The 22875-nt window shown below is 41.1% G+C and overlaps 1 protein-coding gene across 2 annotated transcripts in view; it reads right to left on the bottom strand.

Annotated features, from left to right (window-relative positions):
* PSS1 (phosphatidyl serine synthase family protein) overlaps positions 1-22875 on the bottom strand; it is a 106470-nt gene that overhangs the window by 35288 nt on the left and 48307 nt on the right. For both annotated transcript variants that reach the window (XM_087671922.1, XM_087671923.1), the window contains exons 9-10: positions 7961-8045; positions 7728-7819 (exon numbers count right to left, since the gene is read on the bottom strand). In XM_087671922.1, coding sequence (XP_087528048.1) covers positions 7728-7819; positions 7961-8045 — 177 coding nt within the window. The remainder of the gene's footprint in view (positions 1-7727; positions 7820-7960; positions 8046-22875) is intronic.

Here is a 22875-nt window from a genome sequence, read left to right as displayed (position 1 = left end):
TCAGCCTATCTCTTGGTGGCAGAAATACGACAATTGTACTCTTACTTTCGTATGTGAATGGTGACTTTTATCTTTTGAATCTTGATTATCTAATGCATTATGCAACCTAGATAACAAGTTCTATAATCGAATGCCCACTCAAATGTTAATTTTGCAGCTTGCATATTAGCAATTGCTAATTACTTAACCTGAATCTCTTAAATTTCAATAGAAACGCATTGCCATTCGAGTCCTCTCGCAAGATTCTAGTTCATGGACTCTCTTCCACACCAAAAAGAGAAACAAGCTCACAACTACCCAACTGGAGCGTTTAGTGTTTTACATTGCAATCTCAAGGTTCTTGAGAGGACCGCTCTGTCCCCTAAGCCTTCACAGGTAAATTGGTAATGATTAGTATTATGCATAATTAACCTTTTAACCTTGAGTCCTTGACACTTGACATTGCTAATTTGCTTGGAAGTTGAATTGTAAACTGTGATATGTATGAACATTCAACATATTCAATCTCCTCTCATATGATATATCTTTGTCTCGTTCACCTTTACAGGTGAATGTTAATAAGATTAATATAGAGAAAGTGTGTGACATTCTGCAGATACCATAGGAGCAGAATATCTACTCCATGCTCTACGAGGACTCAGGAGCTATCGGCTCCGGTGCATGAGACTCGTGCACAGACGAGGGTTAGAGTGAGGGCCACACAGTCGTGCATCACAAGCAAAGTCAAAGCCCGAGTCTGAGGATGAGACTGAGGCTGAGACTAAGGCTGCTTCATCAACTTCTCGATCAGGGTCACCGCAGTCAGACGAGAAGATGGTGCACAGATCCTCAGAGTCCGGATGAGTCATGAGCCATGGCTCGTGATATACAGGAGTCAGTTTAGCAGTGTAGAGTCCCAACTAGAGTTACCAATTGTTCATTGATGTTGATACTTATAGACTCACTGGACTTTAGAGTTTCGACAAATTATTCACATGACATAGTTACATGTATCATTGTATTTTGATCCCACTTATTTGATTCTTATTCCATTGTTCTTGATGTCAATCTTCACTCTTAGATCATAGATTATTCATGAGTCATAAATTCTAATTCATTTTGATGCCTTAAGTTTTGAAAATTGAGTCTTAAGTTTCAACCATTGAGTCCTCAGTCTTGACTCCTCAATCTTCACTCGTGAGTCGTGAGTCGTGAAATGTGTAATGAATCGTGATTTCAATCATATGACATAAAGACTTAAAATTTTGTATGAAATTTGAATAGATGTTCTTGTAGGCATTGATATATTTATATACCCACATAATACTGTATTTTTTTTAGTGTACTATCTGAAATGTCGTTTCCCTATTTCCAAAATTTGGTCGAAACTCCGATTTTTTCCATTTCCGAAACTCCCCTATACTATGCTGGGAAGAAAAATAAATAGTAAGGAGAAAAAGAAAGAAACAAAAGGTGAGAAAGGGAAAAGAGAGAGCTCATTTGGACACTAGGAGATTGAGAGAGAGAGAGAGCTCTTAAGAGAGGAGAGAGAGCCACAAATCAAGAGGACAACAGTAGCAACAATCCATGTCATCGCATTCCTGTGTTCCAAGTATGCTCAATCTTCCTTGATGCTTATTGAATGAAGTCAAGACCCTGGTTGCAACAATAAGTAGTGCATTTCATTAGTTCAATCAATTTCTTTATCATTTGGCGTTTCTTGTTCACTGCTCGAATGACATCCCCAAGACTTGGACGGCCAAATCCTCCGCAACACTCAAACATCCGAGTAACTTAAGTCTACTTCAACTCAGACAAGTCCACTCAGACTCAAACAAGTCCACTCGACCTCGAACGGATAAGTACACTCAAACTTGGACCACTTTTGGGCCTCGAACGGCCGATACACATGCCTAAGACGAGCATCCCTTCGCCCAGTCTGAGTTTGACCACTCTGACAGTCACAGAGCCCACTCAAACGGAGTCTAGGACTCAAACAAGTTGTCCAGAACACAATTTTTCACCATTTTGACCACTCCATGACTTGCTAAGGCCAACAAATAGCTGCACAACAATCCAAGTTGGAACTACTACCTACAAATAAGACCATAGAGCTAATTGTCACCAAAACTTTAACCTAACAATCCAAGGGCGATTGAAATTACCAACCACCAGTCGCTTAACCTTGGTGGAGACTCAATTTAACTGCCGAGGCTGATCACCCATAAAACCACCTATCAAAACCCATTAGGGACCCAAAAACGATTGTTAGGAGTAATCACAATTCATGTGAAAGAGCTGCAATTGCATGAAATTGATTAGTAAAAGTGTGGATGTGATTGATTTCATCGAAGGTCGCACCTTGCATCCTAGATACTAAAGTGCATGTGAAAACTAGAAAGCTTGATTTCACACAACTCACATCAAGTCGCACCACTTAGACACTTGAGATTATTGTATTGGGTGTCGTGCTCTCACACTCTACACTGTCAATTGTGCTCTCAGTTGAGCTCCGATCTCTCCTTCCTCTCACACCACCATAGTAAAACAACAAAAGTAAAACAGCACAATAAAACACAACTGTAAAACGACTAGAAGTGGCACAAACTGTGAGATAGAGGTCAGAAATGGAGACTACACGGGTAAAGAAAGCTTGCGGCAGCTTTGACTGAGATAAAGAATGCTAGCACACTTGGACTAGAAGGCAGAAGAGGAGCCATTAATTGAAATGTCCCCCTTCGATCCAACTTGCACATGAGACAAGCTCCACATAAAAGGAACTGGACATTAGACTCCCTCCTAGCCGAAGAGCCAAACAAGGTCACCCTCGAGCCTGGGAGCTAGCAACACTCTGGGCCATGACCTGATCCCAATTGTTGACATCGTGTACTACTAGCACATACTATCCCAATGTACGGATATGTCGGTCAATGGGCTAAGAGTCCAAGAGTGGTGATCACACAAGGAATGTGCACAATAGGGCACTGAGTCCTATTTATAGAACTCGGCTGCCTAACCCAAGAGTGTCCTTAGTGTATTCACACTAAGTCACTTTGTAACCACCATGAGCGATACTACTACCGCCCATTCGGATGCCCATGGACATAACATTTCCCGCCTTATGAATGATTGTTTTCCTCAGCAATATCCTCGGGTTTTAGCTTTGTTAAGTTGACGCTGCGGATGCTCAAGCACATAAGACTCAACCAGAGTCTTAATGTGTGGCCAATAAAAACAACAGGTGACCAAGGTCAAAGTCTAATGTATACTAGGATGTCTGATTCTTGGCACATGGTGACACTCTTATAAAATTTTCTTGGAGATATCTTGATTATTGGGCACACGCACTTTATCTCGTTTAAAAAGTAATCCATTTTAAATGGAATATTTTCCACCATCTTTCTCTCAATAGCTAGCCTTTGGGTGTCTAGACTATCTAAGCTTCTTGGGTTACTAGGTCCCTCTTGAACTCGTTGCTAAATCTTACCAAAGTGATATCATTTTGGCAACTCCCTTTGAATGCATATTAGTTGTGCTCTTTCTATAGCGAATTTTAAAGTCAAATTCTTCTAGAAGCTCCACCCATCTCCCCTTGGAGCTGCAGAGATCCAGCTGCTAATATAGGTACTTTAATGAGTGGTAGTCCGTCCAAAGAATAAATCGTACATTGTACAAATAATGACACTATAAGCACATGGATGACCGCCAACAATTCCATCTCTTGAGTGGTATAGCATATTTGGGCATTGGTAAGTTTACGGTTCTTAAATGCGATCTATTAGCCCTCTTTATAAAGAATAGCTCCTAAAACATAATCGCTCGCATCCATATGAACCTCGAAGGGTTTATTCGGATCTATAATTCACAACAATGATGTAGTACTAACAAGGTGTTTCAATGTTTGAAAACATTGATCGAGCTTATTAGTCCAAACAATGGGTGGACTAACATGTTTCTTCTTGCTTCGGATAGCCTTAAGCAAACATGTCAAGGGTTTAACAATATAAGCATAGTTTTTAATTAATTTTCAAAAAAAATCCATAAAACCTAAAAAATATTTTACATATCTTATGGTCCACGGAATAGGCTAATGGAGCACTACTCGTACCTTTTTGGGATCAATCTGAATGCCATTAACCCAAACGACACGACCAAGGTATAACAACTCCATGGGAAAAAAATCACACTTGTATAGTTTGACAAACAATTGTTCTTGTTCTAAAAGATATAAGATGATATGCTAACGTCTGGCATGATCCTCCAATGACTTACCATAAATAAAAATATCATCAAGCAAAACGATTGTTCACTTTCCAAGATACAGATGAAATAAGTCATTCATCTTCTATTGGAAGGTTACAGAAACATTAGTCAATGTAAATGATAGGACCAAAATTGGTGATATCCATACAATGTTTGAAACACAGTTTTCAAAACATCCTTTGAAGCTATCTGTATCTAATGGTATCTAGACCTTGGATTGATTTTGGTAAAATACCACAAAGTCGATCTATAAGATCATCCATCCTCGACAATGGATATTTGTTCTTGATGGTCACCTTATCGAGACCTTTGCAATTGATACAGAAGTCCATCGTACCTTTTTTTCTTTTTGTGAGAAGGAAAGACACGTCCCATGGGGATTTACTCGGCTTAGTATAATCCTTAGCTAAATAGTCCTAAAGTTTCTTAGCTATCTTATCCTTCTCTTTTAGACTAAACCTCTAAGGTTGTCCGAAGACGAGATGGCTACCAACCAAAGATTCAATCCTATGGTTTAAAGTTCCGCAAGACAACAGAAGTCTGTCAAGTAGCTCGAACAGAAAAATATCAATATTCTCATGTAATATTAGATCCAAATACTCACTTACATTTGATCTCATAATAAGATTATTATTTAAGAATTCCCATTGCATTTCTTTTATTTGAGCCTAGAGACTCGCCACGAGGGACGAATCTCCATCAGATTTGAACAAAGAAGTAGCTCACAGATGGTGCTTGTATGTGTGTTTGGTATTGGCAGAAGGAGGAGGGGCATCCTCCATGCGCTCAAGTTTAGTAGGAACAGGTGCATCAAAAGGAGACACCACGTGAGAAGACATGGTATTGATAAAGATAAGAGGTTTGGAGAGACAAAGAGAAAGGATGAGTTGAAGCTTGAGGAATGCGAGAGAGGGCAGGAGGAGAAGCAAAAACAGTTTGCATTTAATGCAGTATGGATCCGTTTCTTTAAAAATAAAATCAAGCAGGGGGTCTATGATAAGCGATGGGAATATTCCTTATCGTGGGAGAGGTTTACTGTTCACAATTTTTTTCAATTCAAACAAAATTTATTTCTTCTTTCCACTAACAAAAAAAAAATTCAAATATGCCTTGATAAGAGCACATCCATACTGAATAAATGCGAGCACTGTCCTCCACGTTTTTAAACTCCAAAAAAAAATTGTCTTCTAAGTTGCCGACTTAAAGTCGATCCTTCCCACAATGGCCTGACGTCTTGTCTAACGGGCTTCCCATCCATGCTAGAAGACACCTACATCATGGCAAGACAACGGCTTGGAAACTGGAGATGATTGTCCTTAGTCCTTTCCCCACATTGTCAGACCCTTCTCCTTCTATCGTCTCTCTCTTTCTTTCTCTTCTCCTTGAGTCATTCCAAGGACATGATTGTTATTGCACATAACACACAATCAATAGTCCCCCCCCCAAGCAAAGAAGAAAAAAAGTGACTTCTCTTTCCACGATTGGAGAGAGTTTATGTTCAATCTCTTTCATTCCATGATTTTCCTTTGTTGTGATCTGTGTGTGTGTGTGTGTGTGCGCGCGCGCACACCCTCAAAACTTGACAACACATACATTAACAATAACCAAAATGTTGGCATTAAAATTAATAATAACACTAATGTAAACATTAAATGTTAATGCCACACTAACATTTAATGTTATTATTACTGTCACAATGACATTTGTTTTTAAACATTAATGTTCGTTGATATTTTAATGATAATTCGGGCCACAAGGTTTCAACTTCTCATATCAATCTGCCATAGCCTTCAAGTGGTAGCTCACCAAACTCTAATCGTCTGAACCACCACAAATCCTTGCGCATAAGCATCAACCCGACACAAAACCCAAGGACGAGTGCAAAACAAGAAACATACCTTGTTTTCATACCCACCACATGCAACACATGCCCCGTATGCAAGCCTCTCTCTCCAGCAGTGTCCCATACCACCCTTAACGAGATAAAGGTGTACATTTTCTTCTACTGCTTCTAGGGTTCAATGGTTGCTTGGACGACTGACCCGTGGTTCAACAATCCATTCCACCCAGAGACAATGGTTGTTGCATACCGTGTATTGTACACACTCTATGTGGAAGGTATTGAACAACCATTATCTCTTGAATACCGAACTATGGTTGTTCAATATCTATGTGAAGGAGTCAATCCGCTCCTTCAAGAGACAATGGTTGTTCAATACCTTCCATTACTTCGGCTCCACATTGCGCTCCACTAAGAGAGAACAAGTGTCACCCACCCTTGGCTCAATGTGAATCTCTCTTTTTCCCACCCTTCCCTACTCATGTTGGAGAGGCCAACTCTGAGACTTCTTCAACATCTTTGGCGCCCTAGATACCTTCTTTGGCATGGATGATAGTTGCACTTCCTTCGTCATTAGATGTTTCAGAGTCCATGATCCATGAGTTTTTAGATTCCCTATCTCTCACACAGGGGCATGTTCTTTCTTTTCCCGCCATAAGGGCTTCTACTTCTTCAACTTCAGAGGGGGTCTCCTACATCTCTAGTCTCACAAGGATATCTCCTCATCCTAAAGTTCTTCACCCACCATTTACTCTTTTGGGAATGCCCGCTATCATTTCTCTTATTGATACCTAGGATCTTCAAGTACCACTTCAATAGAGGCCTTGGAGGTTCAGTCGTGCCTTGTTGACAAGGCCTTCGAATTCCTTCCAACATGGAGTTATTTCTTCAATAGCATGACTCACAGCTTCATTATCTTCTTTTTTCGTGTCTTTTGAGTTTACCTTCTCTCTCAGTGTTTGCTGTACACACTCTATGTTTCTCCCGGTAAACTCTACTCTCTCTCTGGTTTGTCACTAATTTTGATTGGTATTAGAGCATACTTGTTATTTGATATCGTATCAGAACGTACTTGTTATTTTGACAATGACCTGGCATTCTTGCCAAGTAAGTTGATTCTTCACACAACCATTGTATTTTTTATGTACTTAGCTGTTGTATTGATATAGTGGCCATCTTACTATTGCAATTTAAGATTTTAAGCTTAAAACGTATAAACACTCTGGCATCTATGTATTTTTCTTAGGTACAGATTACTTCAGGATGCATTTATAGTCAGCAAAGTTAGTTGAACACCCTAGAGTTGGAACACTTCCCAAGTCTTAGAGAATAATGTTTATACATTCATTAATGCTTGTGACCCTTTACTATCTGCTTTCATCAACTTTGTCTGACTTGTATACTGAATGCTGAATTCCTACAATTTTGATGCTCATTGTTAGTTCACAGTTTCGCACAAATTGAAGAAATCTAAGATAATCTTGAAATGCGTGTTCTCATTGATTTCTGCATTGAAATACACAATACAAGTTCACAATCATTGCAAACTAGCAAAACACTTGAGATCTACATCACATTAAGCTCAAAATCCCACAATTCAACTTTAGAGCCATGTATGTCAAAAGTAGAGGATTTATGCATGTACCTTGCCAATAATGCTTGGCTGAAGACTGAGTCCTACCCATTCATAAGTCTTTCCATCAAAGTAACGCACAGTCTTCATTCCTGCCCATATACCTGTACCACATGTGTGCATGCATGCACATTGTTTTCTTTAAAAAAGATCTGCCAATATGAGGATTACTAACACAGGCATATGCATAGAAACCAGCATGCATTGTACACATGGTTGGACAGAATGAAATTTCGACGTCATACCAAACCAATTACAGGTAAGTATGTCAAGTATGATGCTGTCCCACCAGCACTCATTGAAATTTGGTAGCATGTGCTTGAAAGTAACCTACCATATAACCAAATCACAAGTGTCGAGATCATTTTGTAATTAAAAATCAAGGCCTGAACCTCAATCATGTCAGTGGATAATTTTGATAAAACATTGATCATTTCTCACTAGACAAGTTTGTTGACATAGAAGATGCGAGAGCAGATGCAACTGAGCCATGCACTGTAAGCTAAATAATGTTTCGATATAGTCAGGTTCACTTAATGATCTTTTAACCAAAGTCCATCCAAATCCTTGGTGTTGTTTGTTCTGATAAACAAGAACTATGATATAGAAAGAATAAAGACACTACACTGGACAAACTCATGGCAAGTCCACATCAACCATCTCCAATGTAGACATTGTCATGTTATTTATTGACTACAGCGGGAAAATAGAGTCGGTGGCATTTATGATATAAGAATCCCCTATTTTTATTATTGAAAAAGGGTTCAGGTCCTTTCCCCCATTTTACTTGAATAGCCTTTGTCAATATAGCATTTGATTGAAAGTATTTTATTTTCTATGTTAAGCCTGTGCATCCTCAAAATGGATGACCATTTTGAAATGGAAAGCTTTATAAGCTAGTTTTGTATTATAGATATGCTTTGTACTAGTTCAGAAATGGGGGTCCCCATAGATGTTTGTGACATGCATCAATAGCATGCAGCTGCATCTCGGCACTCCTTAGCATCATTTACACCCCTCACTCCATCAACTGCACATGACCATTACTGCATTACCTAAATTTAAATCACCTGTTTGGTTTTCATACAAGCATACATGTTGATGACTTGATACAACACTCTACTCGCCATTGACTTGTTTGGCTCTAATATAGACCTACACCCTGCCAAAGCTGGGATAGCGCTTGGACATCTATGCACATTCATATAGTTGAGGGAGCATCAATTAAAAACCATTTACTGAATCCAATCAACTGCAATTAGCACCCTCCTCTAACATCAACCAAAGTCACACTTCCTTCATCTTGTCCTAGCTTCAATGCCCTAGAGCGCAAGTGCACCCAAATCCAGTTCCAAAAGCCAAAGACAAAACTATGCTTTCTGACACACTTGTCGCCCCAGAAGTAATATATGGAGCGGCTTTCTTGGAGAACATCACCTTCACCATAGATGGAGGAGTTGGAGAGACCACTAGCTATGATGATTGGTAGGATTATATGTAGCAAACTATCAATACCACATGAGATCATACGAGTAGAGCTAGCTCCTGCCTCCATGGTGATTGAGGCTCTATTCCAATCCATCACACACATCCATAGACTATAGGAACTCACTCCAAATAGGTAGCTTTCATTGGCTTTGCACCTGTCATAGATGTTGACCATAATAAGAGACACAAGATGCCAATTTAAATAGATTGGTAAGTGGATGAGAAACTATGGAATCTGTGCACTACTACCATTACAGTACAACCTAGACAAATCCACAATGTCACTCATCCATGCTGAGCTGAACCCAGTCATCAAGATGTGCATCCCCAAGATAGACATTGACAAGACATGGATATTCCCAGCATCACCACCTCTCACCACAAAGATGGCCTTTCATAATGACCATCTTCTCCAGCCTTATGATGATGGCCTTTCTGGGTGGTGGAGCTGGCACAAAATGTATAGTGTCTAAGACGGTGTTAATAGATTGTACCTCTCATGGGCTAGGGTTTGTGATTGAGTGAACATTTGTTATTTTATGCCAAGCGCTTTTTTAGCTAGCTAACTCGTATTCAAGTGCCCGTTTTTAGGCTGGCCAATTGGTCATCCACTTTGGCATGCTTTTCCCCTATTTAGGCAGTCTCCCCCCCCCTCAGCCATACACTTGCATATACTCATTCTGGTGGAGAGAGAAACCGTGGCCACTCCTGGTGACTTGGTGCCAAGCTTTGTTCTTGGCTGGGCTGGGACACTTTCTAATGTGTTGCACAACTGATTTCTTGCCCCTCAACTCTGTATTTACAGTTTCGGACTGCTGCACCCTGGCCTGTACTCTTCCCTAGTTCATCCTTTGCAAGTTCTGAGCTATCTGAAGTTGCCTTTTCCCATATGCTCATCAGACTTTTTTGTTGGGGGGCTGATGTGTTTTTACAGCTTTACATTCTTGCTCAACACACTTTTCTTTGGCTAGTCACTTTAATGTCACACTTTAGATAGGGTTTGCACATATCAATTGTCTGTCTCATATACTATGCTCTTGTCTACTATGGATCTTGTCTCTTTGTGCTTACTTGAACCACTTGAACTCTTGAACTCATGGCATCTACCTCTCGCTAACCCTCTTCTTTACTTCATCTTCCCTACCTCTCCTCTTCATGGCACCTCCTTGTTCTTCTACTAATGATAAGCTGAAGGGACCTAACTATCTCACCTAAAATGTTGTGATGAAAGTTTGGTCTATACGGAGGTCTATTGCCTCAAGAGTCATCTTGCATCCACGAATACCATTTGTAACACCAAGACAACTATAACAAAGCAATTCTTGTGCCTACTTTAGTCTTCTAAGATGCATCTCTAAAGAAGTCCTTCTAGTGCTTCGGACAACTTTAGAAGTGTGGAGGAAGTCGCAACTTATGTATGAGGCTCCGTCAACCAAGCAAGCTATGATCCTCTATGGTTAACTACAAACTATTTAGATCAACACGACTAAAAGCCTTCGACACATGCAATCCTCCCTTCTAGAAGCACATCTTGAGGGGACTATTCTCTACAAACTATCTAAGGAGTTTGATGCTATGTCCAATGCCTTACGAGCTAAGACATCAATGACACCTATTATTTTTTATCATGTCTCGTATGTTAATTGAAGGTTGAGCATGAGGTTTCTTTGCATTTACAAGGGAGGCTATCATCGATACGACCATCTAGATGGAGCATTTTCCATGTAAACGCCCGGAACAACGTACTATACTCCAAGTAATCATTCGAGAAATTAGAAAGAATGAATACTTGAGGCTTAACATGACAACCATTTACAAAACTACAACCATTTACAACGTACTATACTCCAAGTAATCATTCGAGAAATTAGAAAGAATGAATACTTGAGGCTTAACATGACAACCATTTACAAAACTACAACCATGAGCACTTAAAAGAAATGAAGAGAAGGGTTGAAGATGGGTACCCTAGAAGGAATGTATTCATGCTTAACCCAAGTCCCTTAGGAAAGAGCTTAGTTACAATCAACCTAAGAGTGAAAAACCACCTTTCTTACTCTCACAAAAAAATATAAAAGATGTGTTGAGCTAACCATGCATTACAAATTGATTAGTGTTAGAATATGTCAATTCTAGGTAGTGCCCATGTAATTTGTGTGGTATGGACACATTAATGAATGCCACTCGAGTGTGTGTAAGTGTGTGTACCTAGTGTCTTTACATTTGAAAGTAGTGACACTAGGGACTATAGTTAGTTATCTTAAATCTAGTTAGTGGAGGGCTTGTTAGGTCAACCCTTGACCTAACTTAGGTTATACCCTCACTCTTTTCAATTGAGTTCAACAAGCATACTCTACCCTCTTCCTTTCAACTCACTCACTATCACTGTCTTGTTTCTCTCTCCTCCATAGTTGATTCGTTTTCTCACACTTGGTACATAGCACATATGGTATTTTGACACTGGTGCATCAAAAGCACCATTTCCAAGAAATGTCTATTTATCTATTTGCATTCCACCCCTACTGGAAAGCATATTACATGTGTGAACAGCAATAATTATGACGTATATAGCCTTGGTACAATCACTTCTACTAATGCACATGGTTCTAATTTCATGCTTCTACATGTCTTGTTTGTATCTGGCATTACAAAGAACTTGTTGTCAATCTCTGCTTTTAAAAAGCATGGCTTTCATGTCATCTTTGAGAATGACAAATGCATTGTCAAAAATAGAGAGATGGATTATGCACTCATGCTGTCCAGCACCCTGTATAAGGATCTCTTTTTGTTAGATACCTATGATAGACAATCTCATGATGCTTTAGCAATTACTACTCTTGTGCCCACAATGCAAAATGCGGAGCTATAGCATGCCTATTGTAAACATATGAGTTTTGGGAGCTTGATAACCCTTCAATGGTTTCAGATAGCAAATGCATTGCCTCCATTGGAGACTCCAGCTCCTCATGCTTGCAAAGGTTGTATTTTGGAAAAAATGCATAGGTTTGCTTTCAAAAAGAACAGTGCAATGTGTGCTATCTAAAAAATACAGCTTATTCACTATGATGTTTGTGGTCCCATGAGGACAAATGCACTTGGGGGTCATCTTTTCTTTGTCACACTTTTGATAACTACTCTCAGTATACATGGATGTATGGGCTGAAGGCAAAATCTGATGTATTCATATATTTCGAACATCTTGTTGCAAAGCTTGAGGCTAAAACTAGCTTGCACATGCAAACACTTCGCACAAATAGAGGGGAAGAGTACATATCTCGTGCTTTTCAGACATTTGTTTAATCATGGCATTACAAATCAAACCACTGTTAGAATGACATCTCACCAAAATGGTGAGGCTAAGAGGAAGAATTGGACTCTTATGGAGATGACTTGTTGTATGCTGAAAAGCAAGGGACTGCCTCATAAATTTTGGCTAGAAGGCCTTTAGTGTGCAAATCATGTGTTGAATCGTATACCCATTAAGAAACCCAAGACAATCACACCATTTAAAGCTTGGCATGGCAAGACCCAAAGTTAACGACTTTTGGATATTTGGATGCATAGCCTATGCACATCTTCCGAAAGAGTTTCGTGGAAAGCTTAATGACAACGCTGTAAAATACATATTTATTGGCTACAAGTTAAAGACCAAGGGCTATCGCTTGTATAACCCACCTCTAAAGAAAGTCTTTGTCAATAAGGATATCATACTTGTTGAAAATGTTGCATTTTTACATGATCTATTTCAAATTTCAGTCACCCATGACCTTGATGATGTCTTTCACGGACTTTTGCCACTTTCTTTGGAGTCTATGCCTGCTATAAATAGTCGGACAAACATAATACAAAAAGTTGTTGCTGCACCATATGCTCCCAAACAGCAAGGTTTTGATGATAGTTTGCCACATGTAGTGGAAGATGCAATACAATAGAAAAGGGCTACTATAAATGCAGCCTAAATAGTCCCAAGATGGTTGTTATATACTCTCCAAGAGAGTAAAATGGATGTTCCCTTACCTCACTGCACTCGAAGGGTTGTTAAACATGCAGCATATGATGCAAGGGGGACACATTTGGCTGATTTTACGAAACTAGATGATTATGATGATCATGTGTTTATGAGCTCACTATTGGATGATGATAAGCCTACTTCCTTGGACAAAGCTCAGCAAGATTGGTGCCCATCACTATACTTCATTATTTATTCTTTCAATGACATTTAAATAAAGGGAAGGCTAATCATGCATTAAGACTATTGAACATCCCATATCTTGTGTTTCTCTCTCTTTCTCTTGCTCCTTTCATTATAGATCTTGCTTCCACTCGTGTGATTCCACTCCGGGCTCACTCTCTTTAATTGGTATTAGAACCAACCATTCAAGGAGCTTCTTCATCCTTTACTTTAGGTTGGATTCAAATCTCCAACTCAAGGTTTCATAGCAGTCAATGTTTCTTTGTCTTGAGGTATGCCTTGAGCCTTTCCTTTTTCCAACTTGCTCCATGCTTGTTGAGAAGCTTCCCAAAGCTTAGCTAAGCCTTGTTGAAGTACTTATTGAGTTGAGAGGCAGCCATTTTATCCATTTTTTGTGGACATAGAGCATCTTATAGAAGTCGTGGGGACAGTTATTGTAGCTTGATAGTACTATCCTATTTTGGCAATAACTTTTGTATACGGTATCTGATTTAGGCATTTTGTAGCTAGAAACGAAGAGCAATGAGAGCTACAAATTTAGGCAAAAACCCCCAAATTTTACCAAGTGTTGATGTCCAAATTGCGCAGAATTCAACCTGCATGTACATAAAATGACCAAATGCTGCACAAATTTTTCCCAAACTGCAAAAGCCCCGAATTGCACGGGATCCAATGTGCCTCAATGTCAAGAAATTGGGTAAATTTCAGCCCAATTTGTGCATGTACATTAAAAGCCCCAAATGTCAGAGGCAAGATTTCACAAATTCCTGCAATTTCTAAGACAAATTTGCTTGTCCTGCATCGCATTCTCCAAATCTGGGAAAAGCCCCAAATTTTATGGGTCCAATGTTGAGAAATTTCACTCAAATGAGCAAAATTTCAATAACTTTAGTGAAATCTCCAGTTCAAATGCGCACAATGTCTGCAATTTCTGACGCGGATGCCTCGATTTTGCATGAATAGTACTCAATCTGAAGAAGCCCCAAATTTCTAGGCCAAAATTGCACAAGTATGGCCTTTTGTGCCTGGCGTTTGAAACCCCGTCAAGAAAGAGGTAGAATCTGATTTTTTCTTTTAAAAAAAAGAAAAAACAAGAACATGACGGGGAGTTTTGTTGACCCGTGGAATGGGTCGTCGACTAAATGTCGCCCCGTTCAAGGCGCGCCATTCAATTGCATTGTCAGCGCCTATTGAAGCCCTTCGTCAATTGTTGCAGTCGCCGTCAGCTGCTGCTGATCGCCTGTCCGTTGGTCGCCCGTCAGCTGGTGCACCAGTCGATTGTCTCAAGCCTATTGTCTGTTGGTCGTTGCAAAAACTGCAGACCCAGTTTATAGAACCCAACTCCAGTTTGGTCGCGAACTCCAGCCGACTCCCTACTCGACACGAACTCTAGTTGTCAGCACGCCTGACGATTGTCTACAGCACCTTACGCTCTGATACCAGTTTATAAGAATCGATTAGGCACGAAGATCGAGGCAAACAATCGTTATGCGCAATGAGAGAGACAGAGAGAGTGCAAGAGAGCATGGTAGAGAGTAAACACGTTTTTCGGTACAATGACGAGTGCACCACTTTAGGTTTTTAGATAAATATATGTATGAAAGGACAATGTACTAAGGGTGTATTCACACCCGTGCACATATAAAAGGCACGATGGCCCTTTATTCCCAACAATGACGGATGACCTCTTCCTCACAAATCTTACCATGCTTCTTACCGTCTTCAAAATGTCATCCACCCAAGATATTTGCCCAACTCTTCAATAAGCAAGTCAAGGCAATGGGATGCACATGAAGTCTATACTATGCTAGGAAACTCCTCCTCAAGCATACGTCCCATAGATACACAATTGCTTCCATTATCTGTCACTACCTGCACCACATTTTGGACTCCTATGTCCATGATGACCTGTCGCATGTGCTCCCAAATGAAAGCTCCTGTGATGGTAAGACCTGAGGCAGAAGCATCGATGGCCTTAATGAACATGGTACCTTTACATGAAGACACCAAAACATTGTAAACATTCCTTCAACGCATATCTAATTATCCATGGCATAATATTGTGCATCCATATTTCACCCATGTCTCCTTCAAGGGCTCCAATTTAGTCTCTATGGAAGCTTTCTCCTTTCAAAGCTCCCATGTACGTAATGCATCTGCGAACGGGCCTTCCCACTTACACCCTATGCAGCTTATTGTCCTGATTGTCTTCTTCCATTGATGTGTAGTGGCCACATTGAAAGGGACAACACACCGAATAAATAAGCATGTGAGTTCCCTAGTTGCCTCTACAATTGCCTTTGAAGTCCTGCATAGACACTTGCACCATGCAAGGAGCCCTTTTATCCACCACCACTAAAAGATGGCAACAGGGTCCTTTTTGCACTTGGACCCGATATGGATATGGATCCACTTTTTTTAATGGGCCAATGGCACCTCCAATTTGGCTAGCGCCACTAGGCCCACTAGCCTCTCTTTGCCCCACTTGTGCTTCATTAGCCCCATGTGGTGTTGATTCATCCTCTTCTAGCTCAATACCCATACGCTTTCGGCACCAAAGATGGAGACTTACTGTTACTTCTACCGACACATTTGTGCAAGGCCCGATATCTTTGTTGGAAACATAAGCCAAGTGCTCTTTCACACGCATTACACTCCCCGATTTCTCCAATCCACAATAGTTGCACTGCCACTTCTTTCATCCGCCGAAGCCCTCGTATCCCTTGATTTGAGTAACGTGCCTTTAATATGGGTCCAGCGCCATGATATGATTAGCCTTTAGGAGTCGGGACCTAGGTAATGGATTAAAGGAGAAGGAGGAGGAGAAGAAGAAGGAGAAGAAGAAAGAAGAAGGAGAAGGAGAAGAATGAAAAAGAAAGAGAAGAAGAAGAAGAAAGAAGAAGAAAGAAGAAGAAGAAGAAGGAGAAGTCTGAAGGAGAAGGAGAAGAAGAAGAGCTTAGAGGAAGAGAAAGAAGAAGGGGAAGAGGAAGAGGAAGATGAAGAGGAGGCGGGAGCTCACTGCTGCAAGTCTGAGGAGGAGGAGGGCTGAGGAGAGAGCTATGCGAGTGACACGAAGTCGGGAAGGACAATGAGTTTCGGCGTTGGATAACCACGTGAAACGGGGCTGGGCCGCAGGATCCCAAAACGGCGTGCTCCCGTTTCCGTCCCGGTCCAAAACGGCCGATCTGTTTCGGACCTGCCGAAACACCGTTTTGGGATACATAAATGTGTACCTAGTGTCTTTACATTTAAAAGCGGTGATACTAGGGACTAGAGTTAGTTAGCTTAACTCTAGTCATTGGCAGAGGGATGGTTAGGTCAACCCTTGTCGTAACTTAGCTTGTACCCGCACTCTTTTTAGTTCAATTCAAAGAGTATACTCCAATCTCTTGCTTCAACTCACTCACTATCACTGTCTCGTTTCTCTCCTTCCCATAGTTCATTCATTTTCTCATAATTAGCTCTTTTAAACATCCCCAAAACTCAAATTTTTCCACACTTTTATTTTTACAAATGTAATCCTAGAGAGTCTCTCTGTCTTGTAAGCAAAACTCTAATTTAACAAGATCTACTCATCTATAAATAGACAAGCTGCCCACCATTCAACCTATCCCGTTTTCTCAGGTCATTACTCTCCACTGCAAATTTTAGCCATTAACCTTCTCTCCAACGGCTATCCAACCTTCATGGCTGCTGCCACATCTCCATTTGCATCAAGCACCTCATTTGCAACCTATGTTTCAGCTAGATTAATAACATCAGATGCTGCCCTACTTGCAACACATTTGCAGCTTGCATTTTCAGCCGAACCAGACCATGTACATCAACACTCACTCCCTCAGCCATCGTCTTACTCTTCCTAGCCTCCAGTGATCAGCTGCCAGCACATTCAAGTTGTACACTGCTGTGTTTTGCCACGTTCAACCTCCAACCTACTGTGTTTTGTTTCTAGCCTTCTGTCATTCCACATTCAGCACTCTCTTTCAACTCTGACTGGTGGTAAACACTAAATTTGAGATGAAGAATTTCAGAGAGTTATGCGATTTTCTCTACATAGAGATAATCCAAACTCTAGAGAGTATATGGTTGTTCACAGAGACAATATGCATTGGACATGTTGAAGAAATATAATATGGTTGATTCCATACCTATTTCAATACCTTTGGATATTAATGCTAAGCTTAGTGTGCATGAGGTTGACTTGATTGAGGATATCACTATGTATCAGAAGATTATGGGCGACCTTATCTATTTGATGATCACTAGGCCAAACCTAAACTACACGGCTGGTTTGGAGATTTAGTTTATAAAAGCATATTTGAATGCAATGAAATGCAATTATGCTATTTTTCTCTCTCTGCAGCCTGCGTCTACTACACACTCTCTCTAGACTGCCGTCTATTTCAAATCCAGTAATACACACGCTGCGTTTACTATTGCTCAACATCCGGAGGCTGTCTTGCTGCGATTCAAGATCCATTCGGAGTACAACATACTCTCCAGCTCATTACCCCTACCCTAATCCTTGAGATATAGGAGTTCGAGGTTCAGTATTCATTTACTACATTGTGTGTTTGCTACATGAGCGTTGTATATTCAGCAGTCATATCACTTCATTTATTTTCTGTGTTCATTGTCTCTGAGTTACCCTAACCCTAACTGTGTTATTTTATCAGTCTGTGCTTTGTCGTATGGTTTTTGTTTGTGTATCTTTGTTAGGGTATTTCTTTACAGCATGTGCTCCCAAATGAAAGCTCCTGTGATACTAAGACGTAAGGAAAAGGCATCGATGGCCTTAATGAACATGGTGCCTTCACATGAAGACACCAAAACATTGTAAGCATTCCTTCAACGCATATCTAACTATCCATTGCATAATATTATGCATCCATATTTCATCCATGTCTTCTTCAAGGGCTCCAATTGAGCCTCTATGGATGCTTTCTCCTTTCGAAGCTCCCGTATGCGTAATGCATCCACGGATGGGCCTTCCCACTCACACCCTATGCGGCTCACTCCCTTGATTGTCTTCTTCCATTGATGTGTAGTAGCCACATTGAAAGGGATAGCACACCAAATAAATAAGTGTGTGAGTTCACTAGTTGCCTCCACAATTGCTTGCCTCAAAAGTCTTGCATGGACACTTGCACCATGCAAGGAACCCTTTTGCCCACCACCACTAGAAGATGGCAATGAGGTCCTTTTTGCACTTGGACCCAATACGAATATGCATGCATTTCTTTTTTATGGGCCACTCGCATCTCCAATTTGACGAGTACCACTAGGCCCACTAGCCTCTCCTTGCCCCACTTGTGATTTATTAGCCCAATGTGGTCTTGGAGAGAATGGTAAAACCTAATCAAGTACCTAATTACAACAATTAATAAATGAGCATAAACTCAAATGGACACGTTAGCTTATCAATCTTGGATAATAAACACCCAATTGGCCCCAAAATTGGTGCCCCTTCTAGTATTTCTTTAGCTTTAATTACTTATGGATTAAATACAAGTTGAGATTCCACCATCTCCTTTACTGATTCAAAAACCTCTTACTGTACAAACAATTAGCAAGCAATCCCTTTCATTTTCTCCCAAGACTTGTATAAATGGAACCACCAACTAACCAAATGTTACCCCATTCACAATGGATGGCCTGGCATCTGAAATCCCTCTCAATTCCGCGAATTTCAAGTGTTCATCCCATGTATAGCAATGTTGGCATGATATAAGGACACAAAGTTACAAGTTTAGCAATACATATATACAACCCACTGTGTTTGGGACTCTGGTATTATCATGTTAGTCTTAGTCATGCAAATACTCTATATAGTACTAATCATGAGAGAAAATGCAGCTATCAATGCACATAATGTATAGAAAAATGTATCTTAGTATGGCTGGTAGAATACAAATTCCCATGCACAATCACATTGCAATAGTCCAAAATATGTAAGCAAAAATGTTTCCTAATGCATTTGGTGCTCCTAGCATGTTAGGTATATATGAGAGGCTAGTCAATTAGATACAATGTTACATATTAGTTAAGTTGAAATTGTAGCAATCTGAAAGTATAAAGCTGTTAGCAGAGTATTTGTCAGCTCATGTGTGAGTCTGAGCTTGATCTGGGCTGGGCATTTTTATTAGGTATTTTAGGTATTTTCTAGTGTGGCATTTTATGCCAGTGGAGCATTTTTATGCACCAGTCGGCCAGCATTAATGCTGTCCGACCAGCATTATTGCTCCCCACTTTGGAAATGGCATTGCCAAGAAGAGGAGAATTCAATGGATATTTGCAAAGTTCCTTCTTCCACTGAAGAGTTGGAATTTCTCATAATAAAAGCCACTTTCCATAAGAATTTCACCCCACAACGGTGGAAACATATCACCATCATGATGCATGCTCTATGTGGTGGATTGTTTTCTCTTCCTGTTGAAGCAGCAAAAACTTGCATCTTGGTGGCAAACTGTTTGGGAACAAACTAAAGAACAGAAACAGAGAGAATGGCCATCTATGGAAGATTTGGCACTCATTGAGAATTTTCCAAACATCATCAAGTGGGAGCCAGTGCCAGTGCCCACGCAGCCAGTGACTCACTGTTATATGCGATTATCTCGTATTCAGATATATGGATTCCATTTCCCGTGCATACATCTAAGTTCTCATCTGTATCGTGTTCTTTTCTTTTCGCTTTTTGTCTTGTGTTTCAGCAGTTTATTTCAGCACATGTTTATGCTTCCACCGCTGCTCCACTTCTGACATGGTATCAGTTTTCAGGATTTGTGTTTCTGCTGTGTTTTCTTGCTGATTTCAGGACTGTTTTGTACCCCTATTGATCAGACGACTGCTGTCGCAGCCAGGCGACCTGTTTTGGGGCTGTTTTCAGCCTGCGTTTTTTGCAGTTTTGCCATTGCCTGCTGCCTACGCACCCTCTGCTGCCTGCGTTTTTCATCAGCAGCTGCTGACGACAGTTTTCTACCTGCTTTTCTCCAGTTTACAGCCTGCGTTTTGCTAATTCAGCGTCTCTCGTGGCTGGGTGACTGTTACTTCAGGCCGTTTTCTCTGTTTTTGGCAGTTTTTGACTGATTTTTTGACTTTCTACAACAGATTTTGTCTTCTATTGATCAGATTTTGGGTTATATTGCATGTAAACTCTCATTTTCTGCAGTCTGTGCTTGTGTTTTGGCTGTGTTTCCTCTCTCAATTCCATCTCTTCTCTACTTCTCTTTTTATCCTCTCCATATGGCTCCTCCGTGCACTTCCACTGATGATAAGTTACATGAACCTGATTATCTCACATGGAGTGCTGTCATGAAAGCTTGGTTTGTGCAAAAGCGGCTATGGTACATCGTCTGTGGAGCTATTGCTCGACCTCTCTGTTCTTTTCCTCTTCCTGAAGACTTTGATGAGGACAACCATGAGGAAGCGGTAATCACATGGGACTCGGACGATGCCCGTGCTTACTCGACGTTGCTTCGGTGTATTTCTAAAGCGGTCTTACCAGCGGTTACCTCCTATAGGACATCTCCTGAAGTATGACAAAAGTTGCAGCAGATGTACGAGGCACCTTCCACCATGCGGGCCGTCACACTTTATGGCCAGCTCCAGCAGATGAAGTTTGAGCCGAAAGATACTATTCAGTCTTTTCTTCTTCGTGTTACGCAGGTACAAGACCAGCTTTGGCACATGCAATCTGCTCTTCCCGAGATGCATCTTGTCGGGGCGGTCCTCTACAAGCTCCCTCGGGAGTTTGATGGAGTGCCCAATGCTTTGCGGGCGCAGACATCATCGACTCCTGTCAGTTTTACACATATGACCTCGATGCTTCTTGAGCATGAGGCATCCTTGAGATTACAGGGGCGGCTTCTGGCACATTATGGAGGTGAGGCTTATGTAGCTTCAGAGAGGGGTGACGGGAAGAAGAAGTCGAAGGCCCAGTGTTACCACTGCGGCAAGAAGGGACATTTGCGGAAGGACTGCAAGAAGTTAGCGGCTTCCAGGAAAAAGAAGCAGAAGACGAAGCGGGATGCTGGCTCTACCGATGAGTCCTCTCCTTCATCAAACTCCGACTCCGATCCTCTAACCAAGGTGAAGTCCACGGCGCGGAAGGGATTCTCTTATTTGGATCGCGGGAAGGGCTTGGTGACTCCTTCCTCGGCTGCTTTCGAGTGGTGGTGATGAGGTCATCCCTCACGACTCTTTTCTACCAGAGAGCGAGTGTGAGCGGGTGTTCAGATGGGGCAGCCGCGCCTCATCTATATTTTTATACAGGTGCACAAGTTCCAGAGAGGGACATCCCTGACGCATCGACTTCAGTCTGGCGGAATCAAATCCTGGAGCTGGGATTGACATCCAGGTTCATGCTGAGCTGGTTATCTGACAGAGAGCGGAAGGCTTTCGTCTGGAGCTCACATGAGGGGACACTTTGGCGGTCTAGCCAAAGGCAGGGACTCCATGGTCACCTATGTTCAGAGGCATTTTTGACAGGATGGTCTTGTATACTACTGCGAGACATTGGTGATGGACACAGAGACATGCTATGATCTTCTCTATTTTCCGGTGTTTGGTACGATCGACATCGACATCAGGTTCTCTCCGAGGCACCTTGGTGGTGGCTTGATCACCCACTACTTGGGTATCCATGGTTCTACTTGGTGGTTCTATGTTGTATAGTTTCTGATCCCTTTTCATTGTACTATTGCATTGTATCAGATCACTCATGATCTGAGAGAGGGTGTTAAGCAGAGTATTTGTCAGCTCATGTGTGAGTCTGAGCTTGATCTGGGCTTGATCTGGGCTGGGCATTTTTATTAGGTATTTTAGGTATTTTCTAGTGTGGCATTTTATGCCAGTGGAGCATTTTTATGCACCAATCGGCCAGCATTAATGCTGTCCGACCAACATTATTGCTCCCCACTTTTTCAGCCTATTTATCTCAGTGGCTCCTCCTGAGTCAAACACATCATCTTCACCATCTGCAGACTCTGTGGAGAGAGGAGCTAGTGCCAGTGCCCACGCAGCCAATGACTCACTGTTGTATACGATTGTCTCGTGTTCAGATATATAGATTCCATTTCCCGTGCATACATCTGAGTTCACATCTGTATCGTGTTCTTTTCTTTTCGCTTTTTGTCTTGTGTTTCAACAGTTTATTTCAGCACATGTTTATGCTTCCACCGCTGCTCCACTTCTGACAAAAGCATCGCAACAAGAGAGACAAAGGCTTAGAATCTAGTGAAGGCAAGCAAAGCTAGAGGTAAATCTTTCATGTGCTTCTTGATCAAGCTTCAAAATTGCTTCACCAAATGAGGGTGACTTGGCAGATTATCCTTAGTGATGCACTTTACCTTAATGTGTTTCAATTAGAATCCATTTTGAATTGGACTCATTAAGGCTCAGCAAAGTATAGAAGGTCCAAAGTATTGCTTGATGCTCAATGGGAAGGTTGCATTTCCAATCCCCTAGTAATGGATAGCTCAA

This window comes from Lygodium microphyllum, chromosome 29, assembly GCF_053477565.2.
Source record: "Lygodium microphyllum isolate KBCC chromosome 29, Lygodium_microphyllum_v1.1.10, whole genome shotgun sequence".
Classification (NCBI taxonomy): Eukaryota; Viridiplantae; Streptophyta; class Polypodiopsida; order Schizaeales; family Lygodiaceae; genus Lygodium; species Lygodium microphyllum.
This window is presented reverse-complemented; position numbering and strand designations above follow the sequence as displayed.